General features: G+C 42.3%; 1 protein-coding gene across 1 annotated transcript in view; it reads left to right on the top strand.

The window, feature by feature from the left end:
* Positions 1 to 17,630, top strand: part of Serinc5 (serine incorporator 5) — a 96,219-nt gene that overhangs the window by 39,494 nt on the left and 39,095 nt on the right. The window contains exon 2 of the mRNA XM_042691025.1: positions 10,007 to 10,174. Within this exon, the coding sequence (XP_042546959.1) occupies positions 10,007 to 10,174 (168 nt within the window). The remainder of the gene's footprint in view (positions 1 to 10,006; positions 10,175 to 17,630) is intronic.

Consider the following 17,630-nt stretch of genomic DNA (forward strand, 5'->3'; position numbering starts at 1 on the left):
ATATTTGAGTGCTTGCCACCTACAAGATGGAACAGGAATGCTGTTTTGTTTTCCTCCCAAATAGAAACTTGTGGTAACATTTTTCTAATTATAAGATATGTGTGTTGTAGAACTCAGAAAATACAGAGCAGCATAATCACTCGTACTCTCATGACTCTTAATTACCATTGACATATTTATATCTTTCTGGAGTTTTTTGTTATTGTTGATCAGTGTCTTATATTTTTATCCCAAAGGCTGCTTTATTCTTTGCTAGTTGTTATTAATTATTTTCAGTTAATACAGTGGAACATCCCGCAACATTCCCTGTATATCTGGAATAATCACTTCAGTGGCTGCATATAATTTTTTTCTTATGGAAATTATAGAAAAATCTTCAATTTTATATTATTTTAATTTTAAAAATTTATTATTAAGTAGTTGACCAAGAGGCTGCCAATTCAATAAGTCAAGTTATAAGTATACTACATATTGATCAATGTCACTCCTGCCATTGTTCTTCCCATTTCCCCTTCCCATCCCTACCCTCAAGTTATGTAGTTCAATTTTCCCCTAATGTACACTGAATATAATGAATACCATCATCTAAGCAGTGTACTCTTTTTAGGGCGTCTAAGTTTCCTTTATCCTCCTCCGTTTTCTCTTCTTTTTGTGGTATGGGGATTTGAACTTAGAGCCTCAAGCTTGCTAGACAAGTGCTATACCACTTGAGCAACCCCTATGCCCTCTTTCTCTTCTTAAATAAGTGCAGATGGTTTTATTTATTTTGTTTATCTATTATCTGTTTTTGTTGTTGTTGTCCTTGACTCACTGCTGTATTACCAAAAACAAATGCTGTGCATAGTAGATAGGGAATTTAATAAAGATTGGCTGAGTAAGTGACTGGCCTGAGTTTTCATACAGACTTTGGAACTGGGCTTTTAATACAGGACAGGACTTGGTGCGAAGGTAGGAAGCTTAGTTCCTGATGGTAGAGCAGCTTGACACAAGGCTCGGGAATTTTCCCTGTCCTCTGTAGCTAGAAGGGAGATGACATCTTCAGATACCCCAACTGCTTGTACACACAGGGTAGGAAGAAAACCTGCTTTTCTTCTTTCTTCTAGCACAACGATCCTCCCTCTGGAGAAAATCAAGATTGGAGGCTGATTTCAGGCAGTGTGATCCATCTTGTTTATTCACCTATGCCAACAAAGAGTAGAGCATAGTGGCAGTGTGCCAGATTTAAACCCTGGCTCTGCCACTCTCCAGCTTTGTGACCTTAAGTTGCCTATACTGTCTGAGCTCTGGGTGTATCTTTCTTAAACAGAAATGATGATGATGGATAGCGTAATTTTCTTCGAAACTTGAAGAGTATAAGAGGTTAACGAGTGCTAACTGTTGTTAGCTAATAATACTATAAAGTAAGCTATATTTGTTTATCTGGGATAAACATACTGTAAGCCCCTATCAAGGAACTTTCCTGTGTGTGTGGGTGTTTCTAGGACACAATCATTTTATGATTGGCACTAGTTCGTGCTGTAAGACTCCTTTATTGGCAGGGGACTTTTGTTCATGCTCTCCTTTTAGTCCTGTCATTCCATTGTTCAGCTACTGGGAAAGGATGGTGCCTGGCACCGTGGCAGCACTCTTACCCTAATCTCTGCTTGAGAAGTGATCTCTGAGCTTTAGCTGAGGAAAAAAGCTGTAAAAGGTTGTTTAGGAGCTGTAGGTTATTGAAAGCAGAATAAATCATTCATTTCCTCTCTGCCAACCTTAAGGACCTCAAAAGTAACCCCAAAGCCTTATCTTAGAAACAGGAAGGAAGTGACACTTATTCAGAACAGGTGATGTTGCATACTACTGAATGATGAGGAATGTAAATGTAGTTTCAGCATAGAGAACATTCTGTTTTATGTCTTGTCTATTTTTCTTCGATTTCTCTAATGTTGTAACTCCCTAGCATGTCCCGGGACTCCTGATTCTAGCAGCTAGACAAGTTCTCTACCACTGATTGACACCTCTAGTCAGTATTACCATTCTTCCCCCTCCCCCACCCCACCCTCCCAGTCCTGGGGCTTGAACTCTGAGTATGAGCATTGTCCCTAAGCTCCTTTTGCTCAAGGCTAGCCCTCTACCACTTGAGCCACAGCCCCACTTCTGGCTTTTTCTGTGATTAATTGATGATGAGTCTCACAGACTTTCCTGCCTTGGCTGGCTTTGAACCATGATTCTTGGATCTTATCCTCCTGAGTAGCTTGGATTACTACAGTCATGAGCCATTGGTGCTCTGCAGTGTTCCTCCTCCTCCTCCTCCTCCTCCTCTTCTTCTTCTTCCTCTTCCTTCTTCCTTTTCTTCTTTTTGGTAGGTTATGGGGCTTGAACTCTGGGACTGGGCTCTGTCCTTGAGCTCTTCAGCTCAAGGCTAGCACTCTACCACTTGAGCTACAGTGCCACTTCTGGTTTTCTGGTGGTTTATTTCCTGATCGGGCTGGCTTTACACCGCAATCCTCAGATCACAGTCTTCTGAGTAGCTAGGATTACAGGTGTGAGCTACCAGTGCCCAGAGAGTATTAATTACCATTCTTGGCAAAAATTTCTTTATGTTTTTCCTCAGTTTTGCTAGGGCTTTTATGTTGCTAGAAATTAGAGAAAAGGGCCTGAAGAAGGTGTCAGATTTGAAGATTTCTCTGGTAGAAGTGGAGTTTGAACTCAGGGCTTTACGCTTGCTAGAAAGTGCTCAACCACTTAAGCCACACCTCCGGCCCAAATTTGAGAATTCCTTTTAAATGTACATTCAAATGAACTGGATATCCAGGAACCTCAGAGAGTACTAATTTCAGCATTGGTGTTTCCTGGACTGTTGAGGCCTTTACACACCTCAAACCTAAGCCCTGAACCTGGAAATGGGACCCATGTTTGGGATGGTTCTTGTGATGAGTGTTTTATATAGTCCTTTGCCTTCTTCAGTTCATGGGAGGAATGTGTTGCTGGGTGTATTGTACATTGACAGGACATCATGCAGAACATAGGCACAGAACATCACAGTCATGCTCATAGCTGCTGGCAATGCCTGAGGATGTTTTGAGCAGTTCTACTGTGAGCTTTGCTTCTCTCTTGAATCCATTCTGTCTCTTCCTTGCTTTTCTTGCTTTGGAGTTGACTCTGTATGCTTGGCTGCTGCTATGTTTTTCAGCATTTAAAACTTCATGGCTGATGGATATGTTCCTTTACTTTTTTTCCCCCTTCCTTCTTTGATAGAATCCTACTATATAGCTGAAGCTGGCTTTGAACTCACTAGAATGGCCTCAAACTCATGATTGTGCTATCTCAACCTCCTGAGTGCTAAGATTACAGGTGTTTATCACCACAAGAATATGACACAGATGCTTCCTATGCTTCCAGCAGAGAGCACTTATTGATCAATGCCTGTTCCCTGCTGAGACTCCTTAGACTCCTCCTAAACCCAGAGCTGCAGATAGCCACCCATGTCAGGTGGATATGGGATCGACCATCCAGTGTCTGCTGGGCTCCATCAAATTACAAAAGGAAAGCCAGGACAAAGAGCTGCCCAGAATAAGAACCCAGGTTCTCTGGTTTTCAGACCAGAGTGCTTTTCCTACCACTGTGTCCCTCCTGCCTGTTGCAGTCTTTAAAACCTGGAACTGTGCAAGAAACTTAAGAAGGAGAGAAAATGACTCTTACAAATAAGGGACGTGTGTGTGCCCATGCTTATTCAGTGACTCCTGTTGGCTTTCTGCCTGATGCCTGGCTATTACACTTGGTTATGTTGCCTCCTGGGATGTAGGTAATACAGATATTGTGCTTCCTTTTTACTTAGCCAGATTACCTGTAGTCAGTGGCAGCCCTGATGGTTCTGTGATCATTTTCTCAGTCCTTAGAAGGAGGTCTGTGGGGAAGCCAGGGCAGGGAAGTGACACTCAGTCTTTGTGTAATGTGTTTGGGTGGTGGAGTGGAAGAGCCAAAGAACAGTAAGGGGAGGCCCAGTGGCAGATAGTAGTGAGCAGCTGGCTTATGTTTTCATTTTGTCTCTGCACAGGTGAAGGCCTTTTATTTATGAAAGGCTTTGCCATTTGTGCCCTTGCTGTTTGTAGTTAGTGGGGGTGGGGTGAAGCATGCGGGTAGAGAGGCTTTTTGGAGGAAAGACTTTTCTTTACAGTGTATTTAGGGGAGAGGAAGGTTCTTTAGAAGGAAAGAAAGTTGTATAACTCCATACCGCATTTGCAAGAGTATCCATAGCAATATCTTCAACTCTCATGCCAGATTTCTCTTTTATTTCTATTTCAAGAATAAGAGGGCTGGGAAGGTGGCTCAGTAGTAGAGCTCTTGCCTTGCATGCATGAGACCCCAGGTTTGATTCCTCAGCACCACATAAGCAGAAGAAACAAAAAAGCTGGAAGTGGAGCTGTGGCTCAAGTGGTAGAGTGCTAGCCTTGAGCTGAAGAGCTGAGGGACAGCGCCCAGGCCCAGAGTTCAGGCTCCACAACCAGACCCCAAAACAAAAACAAAACAAAACACAAAAACCTGAAGTAGGTTTCTCCCTCCCCCTGTCACAGGTGACCATTGAATGGCTTTGTCTATCTCCACAGCACCCCATGGAACTGTGTGCATGTGTAGAATACATTGGGGCACAGAAGCTGTATGAGTTGGCTGGGGCTTCCAGAATAAACTATCAATAACCATGTAGCTTAGACAATGGAAGCTGAGTCTCTCATTTGGAGGGTAGAGATCCAAGAGCATGGTGTTGGCAGGGTTAGTTTCTTCTAAGGCCTTTCCTTTGCTTATAGCTAGCTGGCTACTTCTCCATGTGTTCTTCCATGGAGTTCCTATATGGGTGTCTGTGTCCTCTTCTTTTTCTACAAGGACTATCCCAGTTACTTAGCCTTATTGGTTGCTTTAAATACCCTGTCTCCCTATATAGTCACATTCTGAGGTACTGAGAGTTAGTACTTCAACATATAAATTGCTTGTTAATAATGACTTTTACATAAGATGTGAATTCTGCTCATAAATACTGATTTCATCTTTTTAGAAACATTTCATTGTGTACATGGCCCAGAATTCATTTAACCCTCATCCTTATATAGATGGAAAATAAGGCTTTTTCCAATGTTTGTACCTAAATTACTCTGCCCTTGTGGAAATGTATCATCAGGACGAATTTCTAGAATGACTGAAAGCATTGACCTCCAGAGATTATCTGACCTCTTTTTTGGGGAGGAGGGAATAGTTCTTGGGATTGAACCTAGGGCCTTATGCCTGTAGGCAAGTGGTCTACAACTGAGCTATACCCTTAGCACCCACCCCCACCTCACCCTTCTGAGTAGAAGGGAGTGTGCAGCACGTGTAAATTGGAGCCCTTGGAGCCCTTAATCCTCTTTGTGACATAATTTTTAGTGAGCTGTTCAGAGTGCAGCTGGCAGTTGGTGGTGATGGCCCCAGGGAGTGGGATTGCCAGTGTTTTGTTTGAGGAGTGGTGCTGTCATTATTTTACCATGCATTATTCATCCAGCTTCCATTTGTTCAGGCAAGATGAGCAGGCATTGTTTAGTTCGTCCTATTATTATTTTATTTTAACATTGGCTTTAAAAAAAAAAGCAGTTTTAGATTCACAGTAAATGTGAGCAGAAGATACAGAGATGTTGTCCTGTATACTCTGCTCTGACATATACAACCTCCACCATGATCACCTTCCACCAGCCTGGGACATTTGTTACATGGTGAACCTACACTAACACATCTTCATCTCCCTGAGCCTGTAGTTTAATCCAAGGTTCACTTTTAGTGCTGTACCTCCTACATTTATTTGTTTTCTAAGCCTTGAATTGTTTAGCAAAAGACATCCTCTGGAGCCAGGCACAGCAAGTTGCTGTGTTCTTTTCTCCAAGCCTGTGATAGTCCTGGAGTTAGGACACCCAGCAATTGATTTCCAGTTTTGAAGGGAAAGGTCCAGGTGAGCGATTCTAAGCTATGTTCTTCCAGAACCAAATGGTGAGTCAGCTTGACTGGAAGACTTTCCAGGAATGCTCACACAAACATTTCCCTTGTGGATACTGTTTTGAATTTCCATCTGGTATATAGTAGTATTTACTTTATGCTCTTGGTTATTGGCAGTTTGCTTTGAGGAGTAATGACACACATACACCTATATCTTTTAATTTTTGGGATGTTGGGTTTACATACACTACTTTGCCTACTCCTCCTAGCTGCCTTGCCTACCCCCAGCTCACAGTATAATATGTGTATGTATGTATGTATATGTATATATGTTGATAAATATGACATATCATACTCTTTTACTATATAGGGTAAAGTGAACTTTGAAAAACGTAATCCATACAGTGACATAAGGCTTTAATGAGGAGTAGGATCAACTAGTGTGTCTTTATTTTCACATTTTCCATGATCACATCCTTTCTCACTGTTTATTTGCCTTTAAATGTTTGTATCTACTCATTTTCCCTTCTGTGGTGATAGGAAGTTTAAGTAGTGATTCTTCGATGAGAAACTTCTATTATGGGAGGTATTAGCTTTCTGTCACTGTAACAAATATTGGAAGTAATAAACTTATAAAGAGAAAATGCTTATTTTGGCTCACCATTGTGGAGATTCCAGGCCATGATTAGGTGGCCCTGGTACTTTAGGCCTGTGATGAAGCAGCGTATCATGACTGGAGCATATGGCAGACTAAAACTACTCACCTCAGGACTGGGAGCCAAAAGAGAACAAGAAGGGAGCCAGGGTCTCCCAGTTCCCTTCACTGACCTGAAGACCTCTCACTAGGCTCTATCTCTTAAAGTTTTCACCACCTTTTCCTAGCTCCATAATGGGACCAAGCCTTTACCTTTGGGAGGACACTTAAGATCTAAGCGATGTGCTCTGCTTCTTAAATATTTTCTATTCCTAAGTAGGATATCACATTTAAAATTGAAATATAGTAAGAAAAGTTACCTGTGGCCTTGGCTTAAGAGTAAAACCAGTGAAGGAAGATAATAGGGAAAAGTTTGAGGAGGCCGAAGAAGAAGGACAGCCCAAAGAGTCAAGCCAGCTGGGGAGAATGTGAATTTGAGAGAAAGTTGGGCATGTGACTCTAAAAAGGTCAATAAAATTGGAGATTAAAAATATGGATGAATGAATTATAAGGGCGATTTAGCCTGTACAAATACAAGCAGTAGTTTAGGATTTCATATGTGTGATCCTTTGGTTCAGCCTGAGTAAAATTTATTTTACAAAGCAGTGGCCTAGTCTTAGAAATCAGGAGCCGTCCTTTGAGCCATGCATGGTGATTCATGCCTGTAATTCCAGCTGTTGGAGAAACTAAGATCTGAAGGATTACTTTGAGGCTAGCCCGGGCAAAATGTTTTCAAGATCTCAAATCAACTAAAAATTTAAAATTGTGGGGCATCGTGATTCATGACTGTCATATCAGCTATGTGGGAAGCAATAAGTAGAATCACAGAGTTAGGCAAAAACACAAGACATTATTCAAAAAGTAACTAAAACATCAGGAACTGGTGGCTCATACCTGTAATCCTACCTACTCAGGAGTCTGAGAGCTGAGGATTGTGATTTGAAGCCAGCTTGTGCTAGAAAGTTCATGAGATTCATTTCCAGTTAACCATTAAAAAGCTGCAATGGGAGCTTTGGTTCAAGTGGTAGAACATTAGCCTTGAGCAACAAATAAACAAAAAGCTCAGCAGAACCCAGAACCTGAGTTCAAGCCCTAGGACAGGCAGGGAAAAAAAAAAAAAAAGACAAGCCTAAAGCAAAAAGTGCTAGTGTGTGGCTCAGGTGGTAGAGTACCTGCCTAGAAAGTTTGAGGCCCTGAGTTCAAACTTAAAAAAAGTGACTTGTATTACTGATGTAAATGAGAGGGAAGACATTAGCAAACTCTGAGGTAGAAAATTAATACTGAACAACAAAGGGCTCAAATGGTGGCTGCTTCATGAAATGAAGCTTGGGAAATGACAAGATTTCTAAACCTTACAGCATTATAATTTGTTATCTTACCTGTAAACCTATAATATAGTCTCATTACATGTTATATTTATAATATAGTATTTTAACCAATGCTTGTTTTGAAGCTTTGCACAGGCCCTAACTTTGATGTAAATTCTTATTAAGAAATTGAACTGTATGACTTCAGTTTGCTATGGAATATAGTGTTAGTCCACCCAGATTTGGTTGTAATGCCAACCAGGATAATCCCTTATGAAATTCCTTAATGGTTACTGTAGGTCCTTCCCACACAGCATGTATATCAAGTGAGAACATCTAAGGAGAGTCCAGGAGACTGTAAGCCTAAGTCCTTTTACCATCTCTGCTTTATAAATGAGGAGACTTAAAAGGATTAATAACTTGCTCACTGGTAGGTAGCAAGCTTGGGTACAGACTTGACAGTGTGACTTTGCACTTGAGCTGCTAATCCTATGATCTACTATGTTATACTGTAATAAAGACCTAGCTTCCCCCAAATAAGAGGTGAATATAGTGATAGTTGTGCAGCAGGAGTTCTGTGACTCTGCTGGGCCCATGCCCCACTGACCAGCCTAGGAAGCTTACCCTTAGAGACATGAGGTTTTGATAAATAGTGTGTTTTGGGCTTCAGGTTGCAGACTTCCATTGTGTCCTCTAAAGATGAAGAACTATGTAAAGCCCTGGCCATCCCAGCATGTTTTGAGGCTCATACAGTTGTTTTTTGTTGTTGTTATAGTTGGCAGCTTCAATTTTATCAGGTCCTATTCTTGAGTCCAATTCCTTGTTTTTCTTGTTCTTCTTCCCTTTGTCACTTGTCAAGTTCTTTGCTTCTTTTCTTCCTGTTAGCCATTCCCAGAAATCTTTTTTTTTGGCTGAAGAGCAATGATTGTGGTACTTCTAATGAATTGTGCCTTTCCTGTTTATTATTGGCCATCTCCCAAGCCATTAAATGCTCATTAAAGACCAGTTCTGGAAAGCTATGTCATCACCCTCTAAACTCCTCTGTGTGCCCTGTGGTCAGGGTGCCTAGAAGGATCGTCAGTTTGTGTATTGAAAGGTTGGCTTGCCTAAGGCTGGGGTGAATGTCTATAAAGTAATAGCTTAGTACATGATGTCAGCTTGTTCTTCTAAAGTTTAATGCAACTCTGACACTACCTTAAGGAAAACCACACAAGTAAAGGTCCTAGTCCCTAGTGCCCTGACTTCACATGCCAGTTTTAGTCTGGACTTTCCCATTCCTCTCTGGGTGGAGATAAATCTGGGGGCTCCCATTGTACTTTCCTTGAGTTTAGTGTTGCAGGAATAGCTCAGTAAAACTCAAGAAAGCTCTTTACTTACATTTACCTGTCTATTATAAAAGATATAAATATATAAATGAACAGCTGGTTAAAGAGGTCCATAGGCTGAGGTTCAGAAGTATTAGAAGCTCAGGAGCATCCATTCCCAGGGGCATGTAGATACTGCTCAGTAGCTTGGGAACTATGAATCACGGGGGAAGGGCGAAATGTTCCAACCCTTCAAGTCACACAGCTGATTTCCTGGGACAACCAGCCCTCATCCCCATGTGACCTGGGGAAGTCATCAAAGGTCATCATTAGCATAAACTCAAATGTGGTTTAAAGGGGTTCATTATAAATAACAAAACCCTTTGGGGGCATAAGAGGAGGCACAAAAATAGAGGGACAAAGGACAAACAAATGCAGCAATGGTACTCCTTGGTCACTGTGTTAAAAATGAACTATGTAACTTGTGGGTGGGGATGGGAAGGAAAAACTGGGAGAAAGCAAGGGAAATGGTGACATTGTCCAAAAAGAAATGTTCACTTTACCTGACTTATGTAACTGTAACTCCTCCGTACATGGCCTATATAATAACCAAAAAATAATAACAAAAATGTGAAATACCACTTTCCATGGAAAAATCCAGTGGCTTTAGAAACTTTAGTGCTAAGAACCTGGCATAAAGACCAAATAAGCATTTCTTGCTAAGTCACAATACCACACTCTGAGAGTATGTTTGTGTCCTTTTCTAGTTGGCCTGCTGCTGTGGGTCTGCTGGCTGCTCCCTCTGCTGCGGTTGCTGCCCCAAGGTCCGACAGTCCAGGACGACCCGCTTCATGTACGCACTCTACTTCATCCTGGTGGTCTGCCTCTGTTGCATGATGATGTCGCCCAGCGTGGCCAAGCAGGTGAAGGAGCACGTAAGTTTGCCTCTTCTCTGTTCTTCCTATTGCTGATGTTTGATGAGTGTGTGGAAAATGTGAGTTACAGGACAGAGTTCCATGCCGCCATGCTTTGAGGAATACTTATTCTCTCTGAAATTTCCTGAAGCCTCTCTATTACTTTCTGGCCAAGCAGGTAAGCCATTCAAACTTTGATCTTTAGTGGTGATCTGGAGGCAATCTGATGCTGTTGGTAAGGAATGTGTGTGTCAGAGGGCTGTGGGTTTTGTCTTTGCTGTGTTTATAGTTGTTCTGATGAACTGTACAGACTTTGTTTATACACCAGTACATTTTTCCTTCATCATAAGAATGTCTGCCAGTATTCAAGTAGCAGCTGTTAGAAACAATTTGCCCATTTTGGAAAGGATGATACAAGTTAGTTTGGAGAGAGTTCTGTCTCAAGGGGTAATTGTAGATTTTTACACATTTCTTGGGCAGTGTGTACGAATACATGATACTCATGGAGACCGACAGAGAATCTTTTCCTGGAATTTCCTCTCTTCTCTTAGAGTACTTCTCTTGATCAGATTAGGGTGTGTGTGTGTGTGTGTGTGTGTGTGTGTGTGTGTGTGTGTGTGTGTGTGTGTGTGTGTGTGTGTGTGTGTGTGTGTGTGTGTGTGTGTGTGTGTGTGTGTGTGTGTGTGTGTGTGTGTGTGTGTGTGTGTGTGTGTGTGTGTGTGTGTTCTTGAAGAAGTCCAATAATATCATTCCTTTTTCTTCTCTATTCTGAATAGAAAGTAACATGGGAGCAAGGAGATAACAAACCTCACAGCCATTCCTTGTAAGTGATGTGAGACAATGTGGCTGTGTCTGCAGTGAGGTGGTCCTCCTCTTCCTGACTTTCCAGACTGGGCACTGTCAGCATAAAGCATGGCAGACTTTATCTGCCTGGGCACCCATTGAGGGGAAGAGAGCAGCAGCAACAGCAGCAGCAGCAGCATTCTGATGAAGACAGCTCTCATCCCAGGGAACTTGAGAAGAGAACCTAGCTATTCAAGCCCCATCTCCCTTAGAGAATTACCACTTATCCCTCTACCCTTCCAAGCAGTAAGGATCAAGCAGTAAGGAGATGGAGAGAAGCCAGGAGCAGGCCCTAATGATACCGTGCTTCCCCTTGGTGAAGAACTGCTCCTGGGAAGACCATCTTCCCCACCCGGTGCTGACATTATGACTGTGTTAAATATGTTCAAGTGCCTCAAAACAACCATTTCTCCCCTCTCCTCTCCTCCTCTCCCCTCCCCTCTCCTCCCCTCCCTTCCCCTCTCTTCCCCTCCCCTCCCCTCTCCTCCCCTCCCCTCCCTTCCCCTCCCTCTTTTTCTTTCTTTCTTCCTTCTTTTTTCTTCTTTCTTTTCTTCTTCCTCCTTCCCACCCTCCTTCCTTCCTGTCTTCCTCTTTCTTTTGCTCTGGTACCTCATGCATGGTATGCAAACACTATTGCTGCACTACATCCACAGCCCCAAATAAGCATTTTCTTAAGAATTGAGTGATATATTCCTTACCCATTAGTTACAGTAAGCTCTTTGAAGCTTATTCCTGAGCAGTAGATTTATAATGGTCTTGAATGTCATGGAAACTACTGTCAGCAACTTTGGATTGTCTGCTTATATTCAGGAAGGTGCTAGAGTCAGAACTATAGTGTATCTAGTATGACAGTTATCACTCAAAAGAGATGTTGACTCTCCAGAGGCCTCAAATAGGTGGAAGTTATTAGTGCCACAAGAACGATAGATGCCATTCTTTTTTTTTTGTTGTTGTTGGTTGTGGGGCTTGAACTCTGGGCTTGGGCACTGTCCCTGTGCTCTTCAGCTCAAGGCAGGTGCTCTACCACTTAAGCCATAGCACCACTTCCAGTTTTCTAGCGGTTTATTGGAGATAAGAGTCTCACAAACTTCCCTGCCCGGGCTGGCTTTGAACTATGATCCTCAGATAACAGCGTCCTGTGTAGCTAGGATTACAGGCATGTGCCACCAGCCCCCGGCTTGATAGATGCCCTTCTGTAGCACATCAGAAATAGGAGACCGAGGACTTTTCTGCCTCATGAGCCTTTGCCAGCTTTGCTCTGTATTCAATTGTTGGGCTTCCATTCCCTTCCTCTTACCAATATTTAACCCAGTGTATTTGTGGAAAGAAGTCCAGGAATTAGAATGCTGAAAGGGTAGATTAAAAGACAGCAACAACAACAAAAACCCTTACTTCAAAGGTCTACTTAGTTTTCCATTTCACATGTTTGATATATGTTTTGCAATGCTGGGGATGGAACTCAGGGCCTCACACATGCTAGGCAAATGTTTTCTCACTGAGCTATATTCTCAGCCCTCCATTTACTACTTTAGATTTTGTAATAGCTTAATGTTCTCTTAAATTCAATAATAAGTGGCTTGATGATTCATTGAGATCCTGTGGTGGGAAATTCAGTGTCCTAGATATCTGTGACATGATCTCTGCTCTTCAGAAAGCTTTTAGTCCTACTAGAATCAAAGACTTGGATACAAAAGACAAGATTTGTAACTGTACAAACATGGCATTTTTGGGAGGTGAAACATTGCTACTAGAGGTAGAGGTAATTTGAAAACCATATTTTTTAGAACATGAATGCCATCATTTAAACATCTAATTACTATCCAAATAGTCCCCAGCAAATAGTCTCCAACTCTAGCCGGGATGTCCTTTCTGACTGCTGGTCAAGCATTCAAGAAATAGAAGGTATTGACTGGAGGTGTAAGGTAGGATTCATGAAAGACGTGACTTGTATAAATAATAAATATGTTTTAAGTCGTTTACCTGTATCTCCTTCCTTCATCACCACTGTCATTATCCCTGCTGTTCAAATGAGGAAACGAGAGCATCCAGTCATTTAAGTATCTTGTGCCAGGTAGTACTTAAGAACTAAGTAGTAGGGTTAGGATTTGAACCTGAGACAAATGTGTTCTTAAGCTATTGGTTGATGTTACTAGAGGAGGAGAAAAGGCAAGGCAAAGTATGTATGGGATGTGGAAGAGATAGGGGTAGTCCAAAAACTCTCAGGAATTTTAGTGCCAAGAGAGGTGTTAAACATAGTCTGTTGACAGTTGGGGAGCCATTATGAATTTCTGAGCCATCAGAGAAAACAGGGAGAAATTAAGAAGGTGGTGTATGTTGCGGGGGGGTGGGGGGGGAGTAATTTGGGGTCAGAGAGCAGATGGAGGGAGATGAAGGGAAAGGGCAACACTGATGTCTCAGAGGGGCTTTTGTAAATGTTTCCATGCTTGTCTCTGAATGTACCTATTTAAAAGAGGTTTGGCTGGGCTTCCTGCATAGGGAATGAGGTCTCTGTGGGTGAAACCAATCCTTCTCCCCTTGCAGGGGACCATCTGGCCACAAAATCGGCTTGTTTCATAGCCTTGGAAGGAGGCTGACCTCATCCTCAGGCGGTGTGTGAGGGCGGGCACTGAAAGGTCCCCTTGTGGGGCACACACTGGGTTTCGGCTGGAGTCCTCACCCCTTTTGTTGGCCCGTGGAAATGCTTGAGGATGAGATTGACAGAGGGAAAAGAACTGGATACTTGTCATGGCCCCAATGGGGTGTGTCGCCTCCCACCCCACATTCTCGCCTCTACCAAGTAGACAAGAACTGTCAGAGTCACTTGGCCCACCGAAGTGTGTGGGTTGAGACCACGAGGCAGCTCTTGTTCAGTTCTTTGGTTTCCAAGTGTGGCTTGAATGTGAATCTCAGTAACAGGGAAGTACAAGGAGATGCCAGGCTAACTTCTTCCTGCTTCTCACCAGGGAAACAACTCTTTGCCATGAGAACTCCACTTGCTGAAGTCTCTCCTGCAGAGGTTGAATGGGGGCATGGTTGCACTACCTACTCTTGAAGCAGTTCCCCATCTCAGAACAGGAGTTACGGGCTGGGATGTAGCTCAGTGGCAAAGTGCTTGCCTCGCAAGTACAATGTACTGGGTTCAAACCCCAGTATCAAAACTAAAAAAGAAACAAAGGAGTCATTTTATTGCAGGCTGCTCTGCTGCTCTTGCCATTCATTGTATAATTTAAACAGCTACAAACTTGAGATACTAGATATACTTGCAGACGGGGGTTAAAATCATTGCTCTTAGCAGGATGAGCTTAAAGGATTTTTCTTTGCCTGAAAAATTCAGTGTCTTAGAACACATTGCATAGGGGTGAGGTAGGTTCATTTGGTTTGTATTTCTAGTTATTTTCACATTTGCTGTGCCCTCATGAGAGAAGAGGTACTAAAGGGAAATTTATGCATGTTAGTGGTATTGAGAGAAGATTATATGGAAAAGATGAGACAGTGAACTGAAGGAGTCCAAAGAATGGGCCTTACCCGAGTGCCTGAAGGGTAGGAGTGTGGCCAGGAGCTGGCGGCTCATGGTTGTAATTTTACCTACTCAGAAGGCTAAGATCTGAGGATTGTGAACTCAAGACAGGCTGGGCAGGAAAGTCAATGAGACTCTTATCTCCAGTGAACCACCAAAAAGGCCAAAAAAGGAGCTTTGGCTGACGTACAAGCCTTGAGTGGGAAAAGGTAAGGGTCAATGCCCAAATCCTGAGTTCAAGCCCCATTATTGGTGCACAGTGCACACACACGTGCGCATGCACACACAGACACACACAATCATTGTGTAGCTGGAAATGTAGCTCAGTGGTAGAGACTTGCCAAGCATGTGCAAGGCTTTGTGTTTGATCACTGGTACTGCAAAATCAGTCAGTCAGCCTTAACATGCTTTATACGGTTTTGTGTGAATTCAGTGATTTAACCCATGAAAAATGTTTAGAACAATACTTAACACATTGATTCCTCACCTCATACAACTGCATTGATAACTCTAGCATCACATAATTACTTCTGGTTTTTATTTGGAACAGCTTTATTAAGATACAACTCATATGCCACACGATTGATTGGCTCACTTAAAATATACAGTTTAGTGTTTTAGAGCTATGTAGCCATCACCACAGTCTTAATTTTATAACATTTTTGTCACTCTCAAAGAAACTGTATTCATTGACATTAAGTCCCGATTTCTTCCAGTCCCAGGCAGCCGCTAGTTTATTTTCATTCTTTATGGATTTGTCTATTTGAGACATTAAATATAAGAGGAACTATTCAGTGACACTTTGAATGGGTCTCCAAAATTTACACCTTGGAATCTTAATTTCCAATTCACGTGGAGCACTTGGGTTTAATGAAACAGTGAGGTTCAGTCTCCTCTGATGATACCAGTGTCTTGTTAAGAAGAGGAAGAGAGACCTGAGAGAGAATGCCTCTCTGTCTTGGCTTGTGATACTGTGCAGCCATTTTATGTGGAGTAAAAACATCCTCACTAGATGTCAGTATCATGATCTTAGACTTCCCAACTTTTAGAATTAAGAGCTGAAGAAACCTCTATTGTTTATACATTACCTGATATTTGTTATCTATCAAGAGAAAACAGACTGGTACATAGAATACCCCTTTCTGTTCTTCACATTATTCAGTATGTTTCAAGATTCATTCATGTGCCAGGTGCTGGTAGCTCAGATCTGTAATCATAACTACTCAGGAGGCTGAGATCTTGAGGATCATGGTTCAAAGCCAGCCTGGGTAAGAAAGTCTGTGAGCTGCTTATTTCAAATAAACTACTCAGAAAACCGGAAGTGGTGCTTTGGCTCAAGTGGTAGAGTGCTCAGCTTGAGCTGAAGAGCTGAGGGACAGTGCCCAGGCCCAGAGTTCAAGCCCCATGACCAACCATTGTGTGAATATACCATATTTTATTTATTCATTTATCATTTAATAGACATTTAAATTGTTTTACCTTTTGGCTCTTATAGATAATGCTTCAATGAATATTCAGGGATTTTTTTGTGTGTGTGGACACATGTTTTCATCTCTTTGGGGTCTGTAGGTTGATGGACTGTATGGTAGTGCCTTACTTAACCTTTTGAGGAACTGCGTTACTGTTTTCCCAAAGCAGCTATGCCATTTTCTATCCTCAACCCTATGTGAGATATTCATAATGAAGTAATGTGTGAAGATACAAATTTTTTGACGCCCTTGCCAACACTTCCCCTTTTCTTCTTTCCTATCTGCCATTGTAGTGTGGATGGAGTCATCTTCTTTGCTTGTTCCTTAAGTGCTTCCAGCCCCTTTTCACTTGCTTTCCCTGGAGCTGCCTTTTCATTTCTAGCTTTGATTATCCTCCATGTGTTAACTACTAGTAAGGGCTAGAGACACTGATAGGTTTTTTTTCTCCCTCCATCCTCTCATTTCTGGAGCCAGTGCTGACCATATACTTTCCCAGACAGAACCTGAAAGTATTAGTTTCCATTCTACATTCTAATCAGTTGTGATTTAACCATGCTGTGCTCCCTCCATTATATACTCCACTCACTTGGTTGGACTTGACTTGGATACTTCCTGAATGTCCCCAGCTTTGCTAAGACCTCTTTTACAGATGACTGATCCCATGAGTGACCTGAGGATGCTCTCTCTCTCTCTCTCTCTCTCTCTCTCTCTCTCTCTCTCTCTCTCTCTCTCTCTCAGGTTGTGGGGCTTGATCTCTGGACCTGGGTCCCTGAGTTCTTTAGCTCAAGGTGAGAGTACTCTACCACTTGAGCCATAGTGCCACTTCCAGTTTTCTGGTGGCTAATTGGAGATAAAAATCTCATTGACTTTCCTGGCTCGCTTTTGAACCATGATCCTTTGATTTCAGCCTCCTGAGTAGATAGTATTACAGGTGTGAGCCACTGGTGCTTGACCTTGCTCTGTTTTTTTGATGTACCACTTCCAAAATCTACAGACACTACAGTGCCATGACTATGGATGAGTACAGAAGCTACTTGCCTTAGGAACAACTTAGATTTCAAAAGACTAGCTCTAAATACATCTTAGTCACCTCAGAGTGACATTTTACAATACTTTTCTGGTTCCTGGAGTTGACATCTTTCAAGCAGTATGTTTGAGACACTGTAATTTGGTAGATGAGTTTGTTATATTTGTTATATTTAGCCTGAAGGATTATTGGACGCTTAGTGTAGTCAGTGTGGCTTGAGAGATGCCCCCCTTGTGCTAGCCCCAGGGATCCAAAAGTATCAGAATCAAGGTCCTGACAAAAGGATCCTATAACTGAGATGAGTGGAAAAAGGGCGTAGCTCATAGTTAATTATGTTTAGCAAACAAAATTTGAATAAATCACTTGAGTTTTTAAAGTAGAAGAGTCCTGAGCCAACTAGGAAGTGAAATGACTTACCCACAGTGGAGGTAGGAGATACAGTTGACACTCAGACTGAGGACTGTTGATCACCTGGCCAGTGTTACTTTGCTGGTGCCACTAGGCCTGCATGCTGGCCAGACACTGAAGTAATAGGGAAAGCTGTTTAGTAAGTGTCACCTTCCATGGGATTCCAAAGTAATCCCTGGGTACAGTGGCAGGGAGAATTGTTCCTGCTAGAAA

Source organism: Dipodomys spectabilis, unplaced genomic scaffold, assembly GCF_019054845.1.
Source record: "Dipodomys spectabilis isolate Male_0828 unplaced genomic scaffold, ASM1905484v1 ptg000140l, whole genome shotgun sequence".
Classification (NCBI taxonomy): Eukaryota; Metazoa; Chordata; class Mammalia; order Rodentia; family Heteromyidae; genus Dipodomys; species Dipodomys spectabilis.